The sequence below is a fragment of the Muscardinus avellanarius genome, assembly GCF_963383645.1.
Source record: "Muscardinus avellanarius genome assembly, chromosome: 11".
Classification (NCBI taxonomy): domain Eukaryota; kingdom Metazoa; phylum Chordata; class Mammalia; order Rodentia; family Gliridae; genus Muscardinus; species Muscardinus avellanarius.
The window spans coordinates 108,706,743-108,725,874 of NC_137797.1; the positions used below are offsets into that span (position 1 = coordinate 108,706,743).

General features: G+C 48.1%; 1 protein-coding gene across 1 annotated transcript in view; it reads left to right on the forward strand.

The window, feature by feature from the left end:
* Positions 1 to 19,132, forward strand: part of PLEKHA5 (pleckstrin homology domain containing A5) — a gene marked incomplete at both ends in the record, with an annotated part of 169,882 nt that overhangs the window by 117,020 nt on the left and 33,730 nt on the right. Inside the window, 5 exons of the mRNA XM_080705042.1 lie at positions 2,568 to 3,035; positions 7,096 to 7,543; positions 12,241 to 12,324; positions 15,010 to 15,129; positions 16,016 to 16,069. Of these exons, the coding sequence (XP_080561168.1) occupies positions 2,568 to 3,035; positions 7,096 to 7,543; positions 12,241 to 12,324; positions 15,010 to 15,129; positions 16,016 to 16,069 (1,174 nt within the window). The remainder of the gene's footprint in view (positions 1 to 2,567; positions 3,036 to 7,095; positions 7,544 to 12,240; positions 12,325 to 15,009; positions 15,130 to 16,015; positions 16,070 to 19,132) is intronic.

Sequence of the window (19,132 nt, forward strand, 5' to 3'; positions counted from 1 at the left end):
CGATCCTCCTGTCTCAGCCTCTCAAGTGCTGGGATTACAAGCGTGTGCCACCACGCCCGGCTTATATTTGTATTTTTAATTGATGTACAGTCATTATGTAGACTTACGGAAGACAGTGACATTTCAAGACAGTCATGATCAGAGCAGGCCTGCCTGTCACCACACATCCATCGTTTCTTCATGTGGGAATATTCAGAATCCTCTCTTGGTTATTTTGGAATACTCAGTTAATCATGGTCAGCCGTGGCGGCCTCCTGTGCCATGCAGCATGAGAAGCCGTTCTCCTCCCCATCTGCGCCCCGCGCCCCTCGTCCAGCTCTCCTCGCCCTCTGCCCTCCCTCCCTCACTCCCAGGCTCTGCTAACTCCTTCCTATGCCTGCTTCTTGGAGATGAACAATTTCGGTTTCACATGTAAGAACGTGAAGGTTTTGTCTTTCTTTGCCTGGCTTATTTCATTTAACATAATACTCTAATTCCATCCATGAGAGAATTTGAGTCTTCATGTATGTGTCTCTTTATTATCTTTCTTTAATGATAAATTGTTAAGGGGAAAGGCGCTGTAGTTTAATTTAAAATAAAACTTTAACCAGACCTGGTGATGCTTGTAATCCCAGTACTTGGGAGGCTGAGACAGGAGGATCGCAGGTTCATGGCCAGCCTCAGCTACTTAGTGAGACCCTCTGCAACTTAGACCCTGTTTCAAACAAAGAATAAAAAATAGGGATGGAGGTATCCTTGGAAGTAGAATGCTCCTGGGTTCAATCCCCAGTACCACAAAAATAAATAAGTAAACAAACAAACAAACTTTAGATAGACTAGTGATAGATTTGTTTTCTAGAAAGATTTAATATTCATTGTAAAAGAACAACCTCCCCGTTAGCCAGACGCGGTGGCGCACACTTGTAAATGAAGATTACAACTAGGGCTGGGAGGATAGCTCAAAGGTAGAATCCCCCTGGGTTCATCCCCACTGCTGAGAGGAAGAAAAGGAACTCTTGCCCCCAGTTTAACAAGGGTCAGTTTTGCTTTTCTAGTGGGTATCTCCCATGATTTTTGCCTTCTGTAGCCTGTCTTAGGAAACTTCAAGTGTCTGCTGTTACTTCCCATCTGGATGCTGTGCTCTGTCTCTGACTTAACTGTACCAGTACATAGATGCGTACCCATCCGAGAAGATGGTCAGTACATAGATGCGTACCCATCCGAGAAGATGGTCAGTTTTTTTTCACTTGTCCTCAGTAACCGCTTCTAAGGCATCATAGATACCTGTGTTTCTTGCCTTTCAGTTGCATATAGATAGACGTGGGGGCTGTATCCCCACACGTGACGAGCTTGGTGGCAGTGCCACCCTCAGGTCTGATAGGCACCTTGCTCCCGAGCGGCATGGCCTTGGCATTCCGTGCAGGCTCCCTCGGCTCGGTCCTGTCGGGGCCTGGGGATGACTGGCTCAGGAAAGCTGCTTCTCACCCAGAAGGCGCAGTCCTCGCAGCTGGGGTGGCGACTCGCTGGCCGTCGGGTGAGCGGCTTCGGCTGGGCCCGCAGACCCGAGGCCAGGCCTGGGCCGGCCGCCGTGGCTGCGGCCCTCTGACCTGGCGCCGCAGCTCCTCCCGGGACCGAGAGGCTGGGGCACTAGCTCGAGCCACAGACCGCCAGAGGTCAGTCCTCGGCTCACGGCTCCGAGCTGGGACGGCGTCAGGCCTCAATCCCTGGCACAGCCCTGTCCACACACACACTCGCTTGTCCCTCGAGGCGGGAGCCGTGTGTACGTCACGCGAGGCTACTGTGCTCCTTTAGGTGTGCACCGGTTTAACAGTTTCAGAGAAGTCTCGTTTACTTTCTTTCCAGATTTCTAATGGCCGGTCACATACCACATTCTCCCTCCAGGACTTTGTGTGTGTGTGTGGTTCTGGGAATTGAACTCAGAGGCATTTTACTTCCGAGCTGCACCCCCCAGGCCAATTTTATTTCTTACTTGGAAACAAGGTTTCACTAAGTTGCTAAGGGCCTCACTAAACTGCTGAGGCTGTCCTTGAACCTGTGATCCTCCTGTCTCAGTGTCCCCAGTACGAGGATTACAAGTGTGCTCCCTCCAGCTCTTTTTTTTTTTTTTTTTCTTTGCGGTGCTGGGGGTGGGACCCAGGGGCTGTGTACCTCCGAGCTACACCCAGCCCTATTTTTTAGTCTTTTTATTTTTGAAACGGGGTCTCACTGAGTTGCAAAACTCTTGCTAAGTGGCTGAGGCTGTCCATGGGCCGCGATCCTCCGGTCTCCGCCTCCCGAATGCTGGGATTACAAGCGTGCGCCGCTTCGACCGCCGGCTCAGTACTTCTCACGCATATGTTTTCCCCTTTCTCTTTGTGCATTCTGGTGTGCTCGAGTGTTAGACCGTGGCCTGGGGGTTCGGGCATGGTGTGCTGAGTGTTAGGCGTGGCCTGGGGGTTCGGGCAGACAGCCCCCTGCGGCCCTGGCTCTGTTTGCTGCTTGCTTTCCTAATGTCAAGTTTTCCCAGGTTCAGCTCAGGCTGACGTGCGCTTCACCCACTTCACTGTGACCTTCTTCTCTCATTTCAGAGTGGACAAGATTGCATCTGAAAGTGCTCCAGGTAAAGAGACCAATAACATTCCCAACCACAGAGTGCTCATTAAACCGGAAGCCCAGAACAACCAGAAGAACAAGGAGATAAGCAGAATGGAAGAAAAAAAGGCACTGGAAGCCGAAAAATACGGATTCCAGAAGGATGGCCAGGATAGGCCTTTAACAAAAATTACCAGTGTGAAGCTGAATTCTCTGTCCTCTGACTATGACGTTGGGTCTTCGTGCCCGGCTCCGACTGCGCACTACAGACCAGTCAATGTGAACAGTTCAGAAAACAGAGTCGACAACGCCAGCCTGGCCGACCTCAGAGGTGGCACGCACCCACACACAGGGCCCTCGCACACGGAGGCCGGCCGCGCCCTACAGAGGACCAACTCCATGCAGCAGCTGGAGCAGTGGATCAAAATCCAGAAGGGGAGAGGCCACGAGGAAGAAACCAGGGGGTGAGTGCCCCGCCATTAGGAGCCCGCGTCCCCTGCTGTGTCACCAAGATCGGTTTCTGAGCTGTCGCTTCAGAGTGGTGCTTTAAATTGTGTCTCACGTTACAGGTCCATTAGGATGTCATTTACTTCTCGTGATCACATACAAGTAAATATCGTGTGTGTGTGTGTGTGTGTGTGTGTGTGTGCGCGCACGCGCGCGCGAGTGTGTAGTGTGTGGGATGGAACCCATGGGCCTTCTGCCTCCAGGTTACACCCCCAGCCCTATTTTATTTTTATTTTGAAACAGGGTCTCCCAAAGTTGTGGAGGGCCTCACTAAGTCGCTGAGGCTGGCCGCAAACCTATGATCCTCCTGCCTCAGCTTCCCAAGTACTGAGATTACAAGCATGTGCCACCACGCCCAGCCATATAAATATATGTATTGTGTGTAGTCCTGGGGATTGAAATCAGGGGCCTTCCACCTGAATGCCACACACCCCCAGCCCTATTTTATTTTTATCTTGAAACAGCGTCTCGTTAAGTTGATGAGAGTCTCATTATTGGCTGAGGCTGTCCTCAAACCTACCAAACTCCTGTGTCAGCCTCCCAAGTACTGAGAGTCCAGGCATGGGCCACTGCACCCGGTTTGTAAGTGTATTTTCTGTCTCTCTGTTCTGTCATCCTGCATTGTTGATGGCAATGAGTCATTGTTCCTGGCCCAGCGTAAGGAAAGACTTAGTTGTCTAGAGATGAAGTTTCCAGGGGTGGGGGGACCCAGGCTCCTCTCACCCAGCCCTGCCTTACTCCTCCACCACTCTCTCCAAGATGCCGAACCGTGAGCCAGTGGGGATCTGACCCTGGGTGGGGACGGCAGACCCGGCCCACAGGCCCAGCGCTCACACATACACATCCACTCATTACGATGACCCTGGATGGCGTCTGAATGTTCCCACTACCGTGCTCTAAACCACTGACCACACAACTTACAGGAAGAGAATGTGCTTGCTCACTGTGTCCTTGGGTGTGGGGGTCCTGTCCATGTGAAGAGAGTCTGTCTCAGGACGTAGGCGGTAGGGAGCAGAAGCGGAAGCAGAGAGAGAGAGTTTGAGGGACCAGGGCCATATGTAATCTCCAAGGCCACTCTGCAGGGCTCACCTTGTCCAGCCAGCGTCCCCACTGGCCTCGGTTACCACCCAGATACAGCCATGAAAGTGGGTTACGACCCCAACGATTGAACCCTATCAACCCTGATCATGAGTACCTGAACTCTGACCCCAACAGCTGCCCATGAAGATGGTACTGTAAAATGAACCAACCTACCGATCTTTCTCTTCCTTTCTCTTTCTTTCTTTCTTTCTTTCTTTCTTTCTTTCTTTCTTTCTTTCTTTCTCTCTTTCTTTCTTTCTGGTGCTGGGGATTGAGCCCAGGGGTATTCTACCTCTGAGCTACATCCCCAGTTGATTATATTTCTTTTTTTTTTATTTTAAATAAACATTCAAGCCAGGGGTGGTGGTGCACGCTTGTAATCCCAGCATTCAGGAGGCTGACCTGAGGATTGCAGTTCGGAGACAGCTTCAGCTACTTAGTGAGGCCCTCAGCAACTTAGTGAGGGCCTGTTTCAAAATAAAGAATAAAAAATAGGGGAGGGGTATAGCTCAGAGGTCAAATGCCTCTGGGTTCCATCCCCAGACCTGCAAAAATAAAATAAACATTCATAATTTAATCTTGCTCATTTTAATTTACATTTTTCTTGTGGTTGTTATAAAAGAATTCATTTAGAATTTGAATTCCAACTCTCCAAAGATAATGCGGAAACATAAATACTAACTTCATACAGAATTTTTAATTGATTCCCTTTTTTTTTTTTTTCCAGTACTGAGATTGAACCCATTCTACCTCCGAGCTACATCCTTAGCCCTTTTTAATTTTTACTCTTTATTTTGAAACAGGGTCTCAAACTAAGTCGCAGAGAGCCTAAGTAGCTTATGCTGGCTGCAAACCTGCCATCCTGTCTCAGCCTCCTAAGAACTAGGGTTACAAGTGTGCGTCACCATACCTGGCTTTTAAACTTTTTTTTATATATAATATATTTAACCTAGCATGAGGTTAGCTCAGAGAGTTTTTGTTTTCATGGTACTTGGGATTGAGCCCAGAGACATTCTCCCTCTAAGCTACATCCCCAGTCCTATTTTTTTTTTTTAATTTTATAAACAGGCTCTCACTAGGTTGATGAGAGTCTCACTACTTGCTGAGGCTGTCCTCGAACCTGCCGTCCTCCTGTCTCAGCCTCCCAAGTACTGGGATTACAAACTTGCACTGCCACGCCCGGCTCAAAGATAGTTTAGATAAACTCAAACTCAAATGTGTATGTTTACCAAAGCTTTTTAAAATTTTTAATAGTAAACTGAACAGGGCATGGTGGCGCATAGCTATAATCCAAATTCTTGGGAGACTGAGATCTGGCTCTCCCATTATAAAAAATAAAATAGGCCTGGGGGGTGTTTCTCAGAGGTAGAATACCCCCGAGTTTAATCCCCAGTACCAGTAAATAAATAATAAAGAGAGGCATTCTTCTGAGTGCGTGCCTAGAGTCCCTCCCAGGAGGATCGCGGGCTCGAGACCAGCACAAACAACAGTACGTGGTCTCAGCAACACAGCAAGACTGTTTGAAAATGAAAAATGAAAGGGGCTGGGGTAGAGCTCCACTGTCAGATGCCCCTTGGCTCAATGCCCAGTACCCCCCAAAAATAAAAAAGAATTGAGCTTTATGAGCTTCCAGTCATTTTTATTTTCAAATTAGAAAAGATGAGAGCTGATTTCTCCGAGCCACAAGTGTTCTGTGATACTCCCTCCCTCCCACAAGCAGCTGTGGTCTCCCAAGGAAAAGGAAGACGCGGCAGTCTGCTTACTACTGAGAGGTCGTTTCCTGTCTCTGCTCCACAAGCAAACTCAGAAAGCTCACGGCCCATCCGTGCACGGGATCCGACTTCACCCTTCTGAGGAGACCCAGGGGAATAAGGTTCTGGGTTTATTTCCATAAACACAGCTAAATGTAGAAGCCGACCTGAGACCAGCCTGTGAGCGTCAGTTCTCAGAGTATCGTCTTTCTTCACTAAGTTGCATGAAACCAGCCGTCTTTCTGTGGAATTGCCGTAGATGCCGCCGACTTGCTGGATTGAGTTCATGCAGCTCGATTTCATAAGAATATTTAAATGTTAATGATTTCTATCTCGGCCCCTGTTGGCCTCCGTGCTGAGATTCACACCCTGGCCCTTACACATCTAGGCAAGTGTACCACTGGGCTGATCCCCAGCCCCGTTACTTCCATTCTTTAAAAAATATGTATACATAGCCGGGCGTGGTGGCGCACGCTTGTAATCCCTGTGCTTGGGAGGCTGAGACAGGAGGATCGTGCAGGTTCGAGGCCAGCCTCAGCTACTTAGTGAAGCTCTCAGTAACTTAGTGAGACCCTGTTTCCAAATAAAATATAAAATAGGTCTGGGACTATAACCCAGAGGTAAAAAGCCTCTGGGTTCCACCCCCCAGTGCCACCAAAAAAATATATATTTATACATATATGTATGTTTGTATGTATATATGTCTGTATGTATGTATGTATGTATACGTCATAAGCCAGGCATCAATGGACACACTTGTAATCCCAGGATTTGGGAGGCTGAGATAGGAGGATAGCGGTTCACAGACAGCCTCAGCTACTTAGTGAGGCCCTCTGCAACTCATTGAGGCCCTGTTTCAAAATAAAGAATAAAAAATAGGGCTGGGGCTGTAGCTTGGAGATAGAATGCCCTGGGGTTCTATCCCCACTACCGGGAAAAAAAAAAATTCATCCTAACAAATATTTTACCTGCCAGAATAGGAGATATACTGTAACCTAGAATCCCAATACTTGGGAGGCCCAACACTCAGGAGGATCAGAGGTTCACAGCCAGCCTCAGCGACTTACTGAGGCCCTCTGCAACTTAGTGAGACCTTGTTTCAAAATAAAAAAAAAGAAATAGGGACTTTGGCTTCCATCCCCAGTACCACCAAAAACTTTTCGTTGTTTTATTGTTTTTATTTTAGAGTAATGTCTTACCAAACACTGCCAAGAAACATGCCAAGCCACAGAGCCCAGGTTGTGGCCCGCTACCCGGAAGGTTATCGCACACTCCCCAGAAACAGCAAGACCAGGCCCGAGAGCCTGTGTGGCATCCCCACGGCGGGCCCCGGCGAGGTGACCGAGGACAAGCGAAGGTCCATGCGGGACGACACCATGTGGCAGCTCTACGAGTGGCAGCAACGCCAGTTCTACCACAGGCAGAGCGCCCTCCCGCCACACAGCTCCCTGAGCGGCCCCCACGCCATGGCGGGCCTCGCTGAGCAGGCCCCGCACCCGCTCCCCGCCTCACCCTCTCACCCAGCGGCCGCCTACCACAGCTTCTCCCCACAGCGGGCCTACAGGGAGGTGACGTCGCCCATGCAGAGCGGAGATGTGACCCTGGAGCGCAGGCCCCGGGCGCACCAGGCCAAGGTGAGGCGCCATCCAGGGTTAAGGTGCCACCAGGGTGAGATGCCGCCCAAGGTGAGGTGCCACCCAAGGTGAGATGGCGCCCAGGGTGAGGTGCCGGCCAGGGTGAGGTGCCCAGCCAGGGTGCAGTGCCGCCCAAGGTGAGGTGCCGCCCAGGGTGAGGTGCCACCCAAGGTGAGATGCTGCCCAGGGTGAGGTGCCCGGCCAGGGTACGGTGCTGCCCAGGGTGAGGTGCCAGGCCCAGCCCTCTCCTGGGAGCGCAGATAGCCAGGCAGAGGAACGGCGTGCTGTAAGGTCCCAGTGGCCCTGGAGCCCCGGCTTGCAGAACTTCATCTCACAGGAGGCGGAAATGGGTCTTTGGGCAAATGTATTAACCTTCCCGTCCATCCGAGGGTGCCTCTCAGCAGCTCTCCTGTAGGTTGAGACCACACACACATTTTTCCTGCAAGCCTTACACCTACTTTTTCTGCTGTACCTTCCATCTTGTATCAAGCTCATCCTGTTAGTTGCTGGGATAAAAGTGTTAACTTCATCTTCTGACAGCTGACTATATGGTATATTGAGATCTCCTTATATACTCAGTTTATTTGTTTGTTTGTTTTGTTTGTTTGTTTTATTTAGTAGTGCTGGGTTGAAATCCAGGGGCCTTCTACCTCTGGGCTACACTCCCAGACCTATTTTATATTTTGTTTGGAAACAGGGTCTCACTGAGTAACTGAGGCTGGCTTCGAATCTGTGCAATCCGATCCTCCTGTCTCAGCCTCCCAGGTGCTGGAATTATAAGTGTGCGCCACCACGCCCGGCTATATACTCAATTTAATCATAGAGATTAAGAGACTAACAATGCTTGATGGTATCTACATTTTTAAAAAATTAAGCCGGGCGTGGTGGTGCATGCTTGTAACCCCAGCATTCTGGAGGCTGAGACCAGAGGGTTGCGGGTTCGTGGACAGCTTCATCTGCTTAGCAAGGCCCTTTGCAACTCAGTAAGACTGTTTCAGAATTTTAAAAAAGACTGAAAAAAACAGGGCTGGGGTGTAGCTCAGAGGTAGAATGGCCCTGGGTTTCATCCTCAGTACCACAAAAAAATAAAAAATAAAAACATTAAGATACAGATGAAGATGGTAAGTTTGGGGGTTGGGGTTTTGTTCCTTTGTAGTTTTAGGAAATAAACCCAGGCCCTCACATGCTGGGCAAACATGACCACTGAGCTACGTGCACAGCCCGCAGACCACGTTGAATTTGCACCTCAGATGAGTTTCTTAGCAAGTTATTTGAAGTCAATTCAGTGCTTTGTATCGATCAGCTTTGCGTAGTGCTAATGCATTTGTGTTGGTCAGTTACCCAGTATGCATCCAATTCCTGAAAGTCTGTCCTAAAGTGAGAGAAAAGTCATTTTCTTTTTAGTCCTACCTAAATAATATCTTGCCTTAAGCCATTTAAAAATGCTCCTTCTAGCCTGGGACAGTGGCACGTGCCTGTAATCTCAGGACTCGGGAGACTGAGGCAGGAGGATTGCAGGCTCAAGGCCAGTGTACAGCAACTTAGCAAGACCCAGTCTCAAAATAAAAATGCAGAGGGCTGAGGGCGCGCCTCAGTGGTAGAGCTTCCCCGCATTTAACCCGTACCCCAAAGTAAACAAATCAGAAATAGAGACGCGCCTTCCTAGCCTAGTGACAGACCGGGTCCTTCAGCTGCACTATTGCGCAGGGCGCTTGCTGGAGATTTCCATAATTAAGCATTTGTTAGAAATTAGTGAATAAATCTAGAATTTTTTTGAAGAACACTTTCAAGCTGGGGGTGGATCAGAGGCTGAGCACTTGCCAGGCATGTGCAGACCCTGGGTTCCATCCCAGCACCACAAAAAGAGAGAGAGAGAGAGAGAGAGAGACACACACACACACACACACACACACACACACACACCTTTGTTTGCCTCCCTGGCTCTTGCTGGCCTAAGAAAAGCCTCACTTTAACCCTGTAACCGAGTTCAGTGTTCCGTCATTGAGTACATCCAAAGGCTAACTTGTGACCCACAGAAAGAGGAAAAATGTACAAGAAAAACCTGATCTAATGCCACTTAAGGTTTGATGTCAAAGAGGCGAAATTGCACATTCCGTGGTTTTTAGTGGTTTCGGTGTTCTTGGCCAGAGTATATCACCCGTTTCAACAAGAGATAGAATGGGAGATGGACACGTATTACCTGTAGCTGCTCCTGCGCCCAGTACCCGAGAGCTGCCAGGCCTGTCCTCCGTACGATCCTTGCAGTGCTCATGAGTGCTCTCTAAGTGTGGTCCACGCGCTCCTGAGCGAGGAGCTCCCCGTCCCCCACAGATCCCCAGGGTCTGCACAGCCTTCCTGAGCACCTGTGAGCTCAGAACAGCTTTCATCCTAACAAAGAACTGCTCAGTGCTCCCGCCGCACACGTAAAGACTCGTGAGTGAAGCTCCTGCCACCGTAGCTTAGATCAGAGTAAAGTAATAGGTGCATTTAAGAATCCCCTTGATGAACTAGTTTCGTATCTTCTTAATATAGCATTAATAAAGTAGAAATGTGCATAAAGCATTTCTGTTGCTTACCAAAGTACCAGTGATAGTTGTCTCAGGGGGACGTTTTGACTACTTGAGTTGCAAACTAAACTAGCATTTTTTATTTTTATGTTTTTGTACTGGGGGTTGAACCCAGAGGCGTTCTACCTCTGAGCTGCTACCCTACCACCCCCAGTCCTCTTTTTTTATTTTGTTTTTTTTGTATGTGTGCCTGTAGTGTGGGGGATTGAACCCTCAGCTACACTCCCCGACAGATTTATTTCTAATTTGGAACCAGGTTCTCACTAATTTTATGAGGGTCTCACTAAGTTGCTAGGGCTGACCATGAAGTCCTCTTGTCTCCGCTTCCCAAGCACTGGGACGCCAGGCCTTCACCACGGTGCCCAGGGAGCGGACTGCTTTGTGAACAACCAGTTCTGCTTGAAGGAACAAAAGACAAGTATGATGATTCAGACTTGATGTTTGACAGACGCACTTTCAAAGTGAAATGTAAGCCTGTCACTTCAGAGAGAGCAACTGATGGTCCTTGTCACCAACAGCAACATTGGAGTGTTCAAGCAAAAATTTGGAAATGGTGTATTTGCCACTTTGAGCTTGATGGCTTTCCAGGCTTAAAGACTGATGGTGATATTGACAAACGTGATGCTTTGGTATTGATGCAGAAGTGTGTTGACACTGGGTCTTAAGAACCCACGCACCAGGTCCCACGGGGACCTGCTGCGCATCGCTGGTCATGCTGGGTGAAGATGCAACGCAGTAAGCGCGGGCCAGAGTCCACTGATGGACGCAGGTGCAGAGGGGCCAGAGTCCACTGACGGACGCAGGCAGCGCTTTGCAAGAAGAGGCCGGGCGCGGTGGCACGCTCGTCATCCCCGCGCTGGGGAGGCAGAGGCAGGAGGATCGCGGAAGTTCGAAGCCAGCCACGCTGGCTTAAGAGACCCTGTTTCCAAATAAAACCTATAAAATAGGTCTGGGAGTGGAGCCCGGAGGTAGAAGGGCTTCCAGGAACCCCAGTACCACCAAACAAACAAACAAAAACAACTGAAAGGAGTATCAGGGTTGGGTTTTGGTTTTGTTTTGCGGGTCTGGGGATAGAACCCAAGGGTATTTGACCTCAGAGCTATCCCCCCACCCCCGCGGTATTTTTTATTCTTCATTTTGAAACAGGGTCTCACTAAGTAGCTGAGGCTGGCCACAAACCTCGGTCCTCCTGTCTCAGCCTCCCGAGTGCTGGGATGCCAAGCACGTGATGTGCCACCATGCCCGGCTAGGGCTGGGGTTTTGGCTTTTGTTTTTTTGTTTTCTTTTTTCTTTTTCTTTAAAACTATTAAAGTTTTTCCTTTCCCAAGTATATGTATTGAGGATCATCTTTCTTTCTCTTTTTTTCTTCTCTTTTCTCTTCTTTTCTTTTCTTTCTTTTGGTACTAGGGATTGGGCCCAGGAGCTATTCTACCTCTGGGCTACACTATACCTCCCAGCCCTATTTTATTTTTTATTTTGAAAAGTGTCTCGCTAAGGCTAGCCATGGACCTGCCATCCCCTTGTGTCAGACTCCCAAGTACTGCGATTACAAGCACGTGCCACCGCGCCTGGCCAAAGATGGGTCTTCTGAATGTATTTCTACTAAAAGAGATGATCACAGCAGAGTCAATGCGGAAGCAGATTTGAAAACCCAGACAGACATTAAGATGAGCGGAGCATAAAGCAGATTCGCCTGTGGTAACTAGACTTCTATTTAAGAATGCCGGGGAGCCGGGCGCGGTGCTCCAGGCTTGTAATCCCAGCACTTGGGAGGCTGAGACAGGAGGATCGTGTAGGTTCGAAGCCAGCCTCAGCTACTTAGTGAGACCCTGTTTCCAGACAAAAAAAAAATAGGTAAGGTAGTATAGCCCAAAGGTAGGAAGCCCCTGGGTTTCATCCTCAGTGCCACACAAAAAAAAAAAGAAAGAAAAGGTCAGGGGTTTCCTGAGACCAGAGCATTTGACAGCCACTGGACCCGGCAGCTGTGTTCATCAGCATAGGTGTTAGTCAGATAGGAGCGCTGTGTCTCTCTTCTTTCATTCTCATGGTATTTTGTGAGATGAACTTGGGGTTTCTCATCATGGCGCCGAGAGCTTCACCACAGAATGACGCTCTGCCTCTCTTCCCTAGCACGTCTACGTGCCTGACAGAAGGTCCATGCCGGCGGGCCTCACGTTACAGTCTATTAGTCCCCAGAGCCTCCAAGGCAAAACGGTGAGTGGATATCTTTATTTACCTCTCATGTTTAATGTATGTGCTGCCCAGGAAGGCGCCGATCTGACAGGGCTTACATTTGACTTCTCAGAGATGCCACCCAGGGATTAAAAAGTTGCTGCTTTGTGGAGAGCATGTGAGAGGAGTTTGGAATCGTGCCGCCATTTCAGGATCGTAGTACAGCCCTTTCCCTTGATGTGAGGCCTCAATGAAAGATTGCATTTTAAAGTGTACTGTGTACTCTAGGTGCGTCCCTTTGATCCTCAGAACAGAAGTGGGAGTAGTACATTAGTGGAACAATTCCAGGAGGCAAGTGTTGGTAGTCAGATAACAGACCAACTAAAAAGGTTTTCCTGTGAATTTTGTTATAAATTAACTACTTTTGAGCCCAAAGAAACTGATTTATGTAGAGAACCAGAAACTATCAAATTCTGGGTCAAGCCAGACACAGGGTACATGCCTGTGATCCCAGCCACTCGGGGCTGAGGCAGGAGGATTCCAGTGGGTCCTACTGGATAAGTCAGCGAGACACTGTCTCAGGTAAAATTGGAGTGGGGTGTAGCTCAGTGGCCGAGCACCCGGGGTTAGTCCCCAGTGCTGCAGAAAGCAGAGGTGGTGACATTGGAACAAGCAGGCGTTTGCCATGATACCATTTTACTGTGGATGTTAAACTCAAATTGGGAAGGATTTTATTACCAGGACCTACCACCACGTGCTTCCTATCCAAGAGGAAAGAGATTTCATCTCTTCCGGTTATTTTAATATTATTATTATTTTATTGGGGGAACTGGCTTTTTTTCCCCAAAAGTTAGTCTCAATTTCTGTGAAGATATGACTTTAGCATCAGTATAGATAAATATTACATTTCATCTTTTACATGTTTAGATATAAGGAAATAGTGCCTGGCTTTAAACTTCTCAGCTTAATTATTAAAGATGAAAAATACTGCTTGATTAAAACCAAGGAGTTTCAACTGTTAGAATCTATGCACATTAGATTACTGATCTGACGAAGACACAGGCACTGATTGGCTGAGGCACAGCAGCCTCTGGTGGTTTTCTCCTACCTGATTCCCCCTAGTGGACACTTAGGAGAACGCTTATTTACCACCTCCTTTTTTTCTAGTCACGTGTTCCTCTCGGTTTAGACTCAGAGTTTAAATATATAGCAAACTTGGTGTATTTCAGCCTTTTGAAACTATCTTATCTTTCTAGGTCCATAAATAAGAAACCAGAATTTTTGGATGTCTTGTTTTGGTAGTACTTTCTAGTATCTGGGTCTTAGAATATCTAATTCCTGACCCCACCCAAGGGCTGGGCGCGATGTCAGGAGGCCAGGGCCGCCTGCGCGGGGCAGACGCGGCTGGCGCCAGGCAGGGCACCCGCCTCTCTCCTTCACCTGGTGTCTTCAAACCGCACGCTGCCGACAGTGTTCGACCATTTAATACAAACGCTGTGTCTTCCCCTGTGGGCACCCAGCTCCATCTAAGGAATCCAGTAGAAGCTGCAGTGCACTTTTACTGATACTTGCTGTCCAAAGGCAATAATTTTTTCATGTGATTTCGAATAACAGTTCAAATGAATTGTGCAGGAAACCAAGAGCGACCGATTACAAACAAACAACAGGAGAGTGCAGGGCCTGTAGGTTTTCATCCTGATGAGCAGCACCAAGGAATGCTTTATGGCTCTGAGACTGCTGCCCCGAGTTTTATTGCACTTCTCATAAAGTTGCATCGGATTGGCCCACTAAGGAATTTTATCCACTGTGGAAATTTATTCTCTTTAGGGATAACCTGTCATGAACCAGAAGGGTCTTCTTTTCCTAGAATGTGGAAGGAGTGATTATATGCCCAGGAAAGCTTTATTTTTTTACCCCCCAAAAATATATTGAAGCCAGGCATGGTGGCACATGCTTGTAATCCCAGCACTTGGAAGGCAGAGACAGGAGGATCACACAGGTTCGAAGCCAGCCTCAGCTACCTAGTGAGGTTCTCAGCAACTTCGTGAGATCCTGTTTCCAAACAAAATATAAAATAGGTCAGGGAATACAGCCCGGAGATAGGAGGCCCCTGGGTTCCATCCCCAGTACCACAAAAAAAAAAAGAAAAGAAAAAACATATATATAGAAAAATATATGCATGTTGATATTTGACTCACAAAAATCCTGTGAAAATTCTGATGATAACGTTGGCTCAGAATATCCGTGGGACGTAATCACCTGGCCTAGGGTTCTAGCATACGAACATAGTGTCTGTGTTTTATATGAATTTTAATTCTTTTTATTTGCTTTCTGTTCTCTAAAATAGTATTGGGCATGCAGCTATTCTATTGCTGGGAAAGACTTAGGAATAATTTTTAAGGATGTTTGTAACATATCTTTTAATAATCTCTTAATAGCTCTTATGTGCAAACTTTTACTGGCAGTATTGCCCTTTTCTGTACTGAACATCTAAGCATCCGCTCATGAGTTCCGAGGGCACTGCTGTTTTGCTGGGGCGTAACCCTGCTCCTCTGTTCCTCCGGATATCTGTGTATTTGTGTAGGAGCTATCACCACCGTGCCTCGGCACTGTGTGTGGTATCAGCCATAGCGAAACTTGCCCAGGAGTCTTGGTTCAGTGTCTGCCACTTAGGACAACAATTAATCTGTTTTCCACTGTTTGGATTCTTAAATTGCACGCCCTCAGCCGGAGGAGCTCACGCTGCTGCTCATAAAGCTGAGACGGCAGCAAGCTGAACTGAGCAGCGTCCGGGAGCACACGCTGGCCCAGCTGGTGCAGCTGCAGCTGGAGGCCCACAGCCCCAAGGTCAGCGAGGACGTGTGTGTGTCTGCCGTGGCCGCGCATCCATTGCCAGTGCAGCCAGGTCCGCAGGGCCGGAGGGCAGCCTCCTATTGACCCTTTGAGAATCCAGCCGCACGCTCACCACTCAGCGCAAGTACCGTGGGATGCATTTCTTCTGGCTGCTGGAGTCAGAAAGTGCACGGAGATTTCAAAGTAGTGCCCTTATTCGCAGGACTTCCACACCCAGTCAAATATGCTAAGAGGTCCTGTAATTTCAAAGAAAGTAATAAATTGAAAGCTTATTGGAGAGCCAGGCGTGGTGCACATGCTTGTAATCACAGCATCTGGGAGGCTGAGACAGGTGGATGCAGGTTTGCCGCCAGCCTCAGCTACTTAGTGTGGCTCTTTGAAACTCAGTGAGATCCTATTTCAAAGTAAAGAATAAGAACACCAGACTGAGGGTGTGGCTCGGAGGTAGAATGCCCCAGCACCACCACCAAAAATACATATATCAAAGATCGATTTTAAGATAAGCCTTTTGTTCTTGATGAAACAAGCTGAGCGCACAAATGTTTCTCAAAGGGTTTAATAGCCTCTGGGGGTGTGAGTGTGAGAGCATCTTAGTGAAAGGAGTACTATAGTGCAGAAAAGAATTCGCATGTCAGACTTCCAGCATTGCCTGCCAAAGCCATGGACTGTTTCTGCACAGTGCTTCCGTGTTTCTGTTCCTGTCTAGTTCCTCACAAGACTAGATGTAGCTTTACCGTAGCCAGTGTGTCATCGCGTGTGAAAGTTGTGTGCTGTGATGCGTAGATTGTAGTATACTACCTGTTTTTCTCCGCCTCAAAACTGACTGCTGATGAATTCTGCCCCCTTTCTCTATCCCTTCCTCCTTGATTGGTGCTACTAGAATGAAATTCTTTCCCATCATCTTCAAAGGAACACCATATATTTGGATCATCAGGTGGGATTCATAGAATTTTCTTACTATGATACCTAATAGAACTTCTTACATGGAGTAATTTTCACGCTGCTTAGGGATCTTCGGTGGCTTTAGTTACCAGCATGACTTTTATAAGTGACAGAATAACAACACCCTGAGCCAGGAGATGCAGGGATCTCGCAGTGAAAGGGAGGGAGGAAGGGAGGGCCGTTGTGGGAGTTGGGGGTATGAACATCGGGCCTCTGAGATTACGGCCCCGGAAGTCCTGTGTGTCTTTCTTCTTGTCCCACGAAAACTCCTGGCTCGGATCCTCTGTCGGGTTGGGGCTAGCAAGGGCGCAGCTGGAACTGGGAGCTGTCCAGGCAGGAGGGCGGTGGAGTGCCTCTCCACTCTGAGGGAGCAGCCAGAGCGGCCAGGTGGGTGGCGGGTGGTGGAGACCAGCCTTCGGTCTTTGCTGAGGCGTGCAGGGCCAGCTTCTCCGAGGCCGGCCTGTGGCTCCCAGCAGTCCCTTGGTGGCCACACGTGTGGCAGGTCAAGGGGGTGTTCAAAGGCCAGAGTGGGGAGGAAGGAGGACGTCTCCCAGGTTTTAGTTGATGAAGCGCTCCCTTAGTAACTGATGGGGATTTTTTGTTGGGGAACATAATGTCTTCCAGCAAGTGTGTTGTTCATATAAATTAAGCTGAAACTTACTCTGCCATGTTTGGGGATGTTCAGACTTGAATATCTTATCAATTAAAGAGATTACTATAGAAAATGTTATAAAGCAGATGCTTACATATTTATGTTTACCTTTTGAAGACACCAGTAATGTATAGCTTTGTAAATTCTATTTAAAGAGGGGTTTTGTTAGGATAACCCTTAAACGTTGTTAAATCTTTTTTCTATTCAAAAATAAATATGCTTTTCTTAATGTAAAATATTTATATTTGAAAAAAGCCTAATACAGACAGGTCAAGCCGGGCGTGGTGGCGCATGCTTGTAATCCCAGCACTTGGGAGGCTGAGACAGGAGGATCGCAGGTTCGTGGCCAGCCTCAGCTACTTAGACCCTCCGCAACTTAGTGTCTTTCTTTCAAAATGAAAAATAAAATAGAGCTGGGGAGTTAGCTCAGAGGTAAAATGCCCCTGGGTTCAATCCCCAGGACCCCCCAACAAAAGGGTTGTAAACTTGAGATAGACATTATTACCACCCGCAGTGAAACTGGCCATCCAATTACAGAGACACGGAACCTTAGAAAACTTCCGGGAAGGGCAGTTAATGTATTGCAAAGACCGCTGTTTGCTAAGACACCTTGCAGCCCCTTTCCCAGGTCACGCTGGCCTCTAGTCCTTTGCCTGACCATCCCACAGCCCAGTTAGGGTTCGCGTTCCCAGCCTTCTCCTCTGTGAACCCGGCCCAAGGCTCCGGGCTAGTTGCTGAGAGCAGCTCCTGCAAAGCTCAACAAAGTATCGGTCTTCTCTAGTCCCACAACTCTCAGCGAATATTGATAATATGGCATCATACAGAACATGGTTGAGGCTGCCCAGACTCACATGTGCCCGAATGTATATCATCTTAAGGTTACCTAAAGAAAATCTCTCTTTAAATAATGGAAAGATCTTGGTTTCTAATAATTGCATTTAAGAAATGAAATTATTACTTTTGAACTGTAGGACATTTTATATATATAGTTATGGCTAGTAAGTTATATAAATACAAATCTTGATAACTTTGAAGTTTAATGAAGTCATTAATTCGGTTCAAACATTTCCAGCTTTTGATCTTGTTACTGCCAGTAATCTGTTTTAGATTACCAGTTTGTTGTTTTTGTAGGCATTATTGGCTGCTTGGATTTATAAATTAATCTGTCAGTTTTATATAACCACAAATTGGAAATTGGATTCTAAACATTCAAAGTTGGGGGAAGGTTCTGGTCACGTTCTGTATTGTGTATCATGCCAATGGGCCTGTGCTAATGGAGCCTCGCCTTCAGGACTTGCTGGACTTGGTCCATATGTGAGAATAATCCGAGGAAATAAGATGCAGTTCCCCAGCCAGCCGGTGAAAAACTTCAGGTCATTTAAATTATATTAATCTCTATCACTGTTCATAAAAGATAGAACCAAGAGACAATCTCTGTGGTTTCAGTGGCAGAATCATTTGTGCCATTACTAGAACGCTCACAACAATGAAAACGCCATATGATGCACTCTGAAGGTTGGCCTGTGAAACCCGCAGTCGGAAAGCTCTGACTCTGTGCCTCTGGAGTGGGTGACATCATTCAGCTTCTCATCACCACCACCTAGGAGGAAAAGCCACGTACTGAAGTGTTTGGAAAACACTTGTAATCCCAGCACTTGGGGGCTGAGACAGGAGAATTGCGATTTGCAGCCAGCCTCAGCTACGTAGTGAGGCCCTCTGCAACTTAGAACCTGCTTCAAAATAAAAAACAGGGCTAGGTATGTAGCTCAGAGGTAGAATGCCTCTGGGTTCAATCCCAGGTACCAAGAAAGAAGAGACAGACAGACAGACAGACAGAGAGACAGTCCCAAAAGACTCCAGAGAGAGTGGGAGCCATCTGTTTGAACTGGAGTGGCAGGTTCCTCTAGGTGCTTATGATGGCCAGGCCTCCTGATGACAGTCAGACATTCAGTCGCAAGATACAGACAGGGCATGCCATGACTTCTGCTCCTGTCCCTACTGGTTACTACAGTTTTTAATAACACCCAACCAGGCCATAAAAGGCCTGTTTGAAACCTAGTGTACTAACAGTACCCTGTGGCCGGTCACACTGAGGAAGGCGCAGCTCCTCAAGAAGTGCTTGGTGCGCTCGCCCTGGGTCTTAGGGACACACTTCTTCCCTAGGTCTAACTCTGGGCACCGGGGCTTCTCCCCGCCCACTGGCTTCCCCAGCTTCTAGTCCCTTGTGTCTGTAGCCTGGACCAGGAGTGGTCGGCTTAGCGAAGGAGAGAATGGGCTTTTAGAAAGGACCAGGAGCTGAAGAGGGGAGCCAGGAGGCCTCTGAATGCTGAGCAGAAGTGGGCGCGGCAGAAGGAGGGCGCCAGAGCGTGGCTGGTCCTCTCCCCTCGCCCTGGCCTTCCCTGT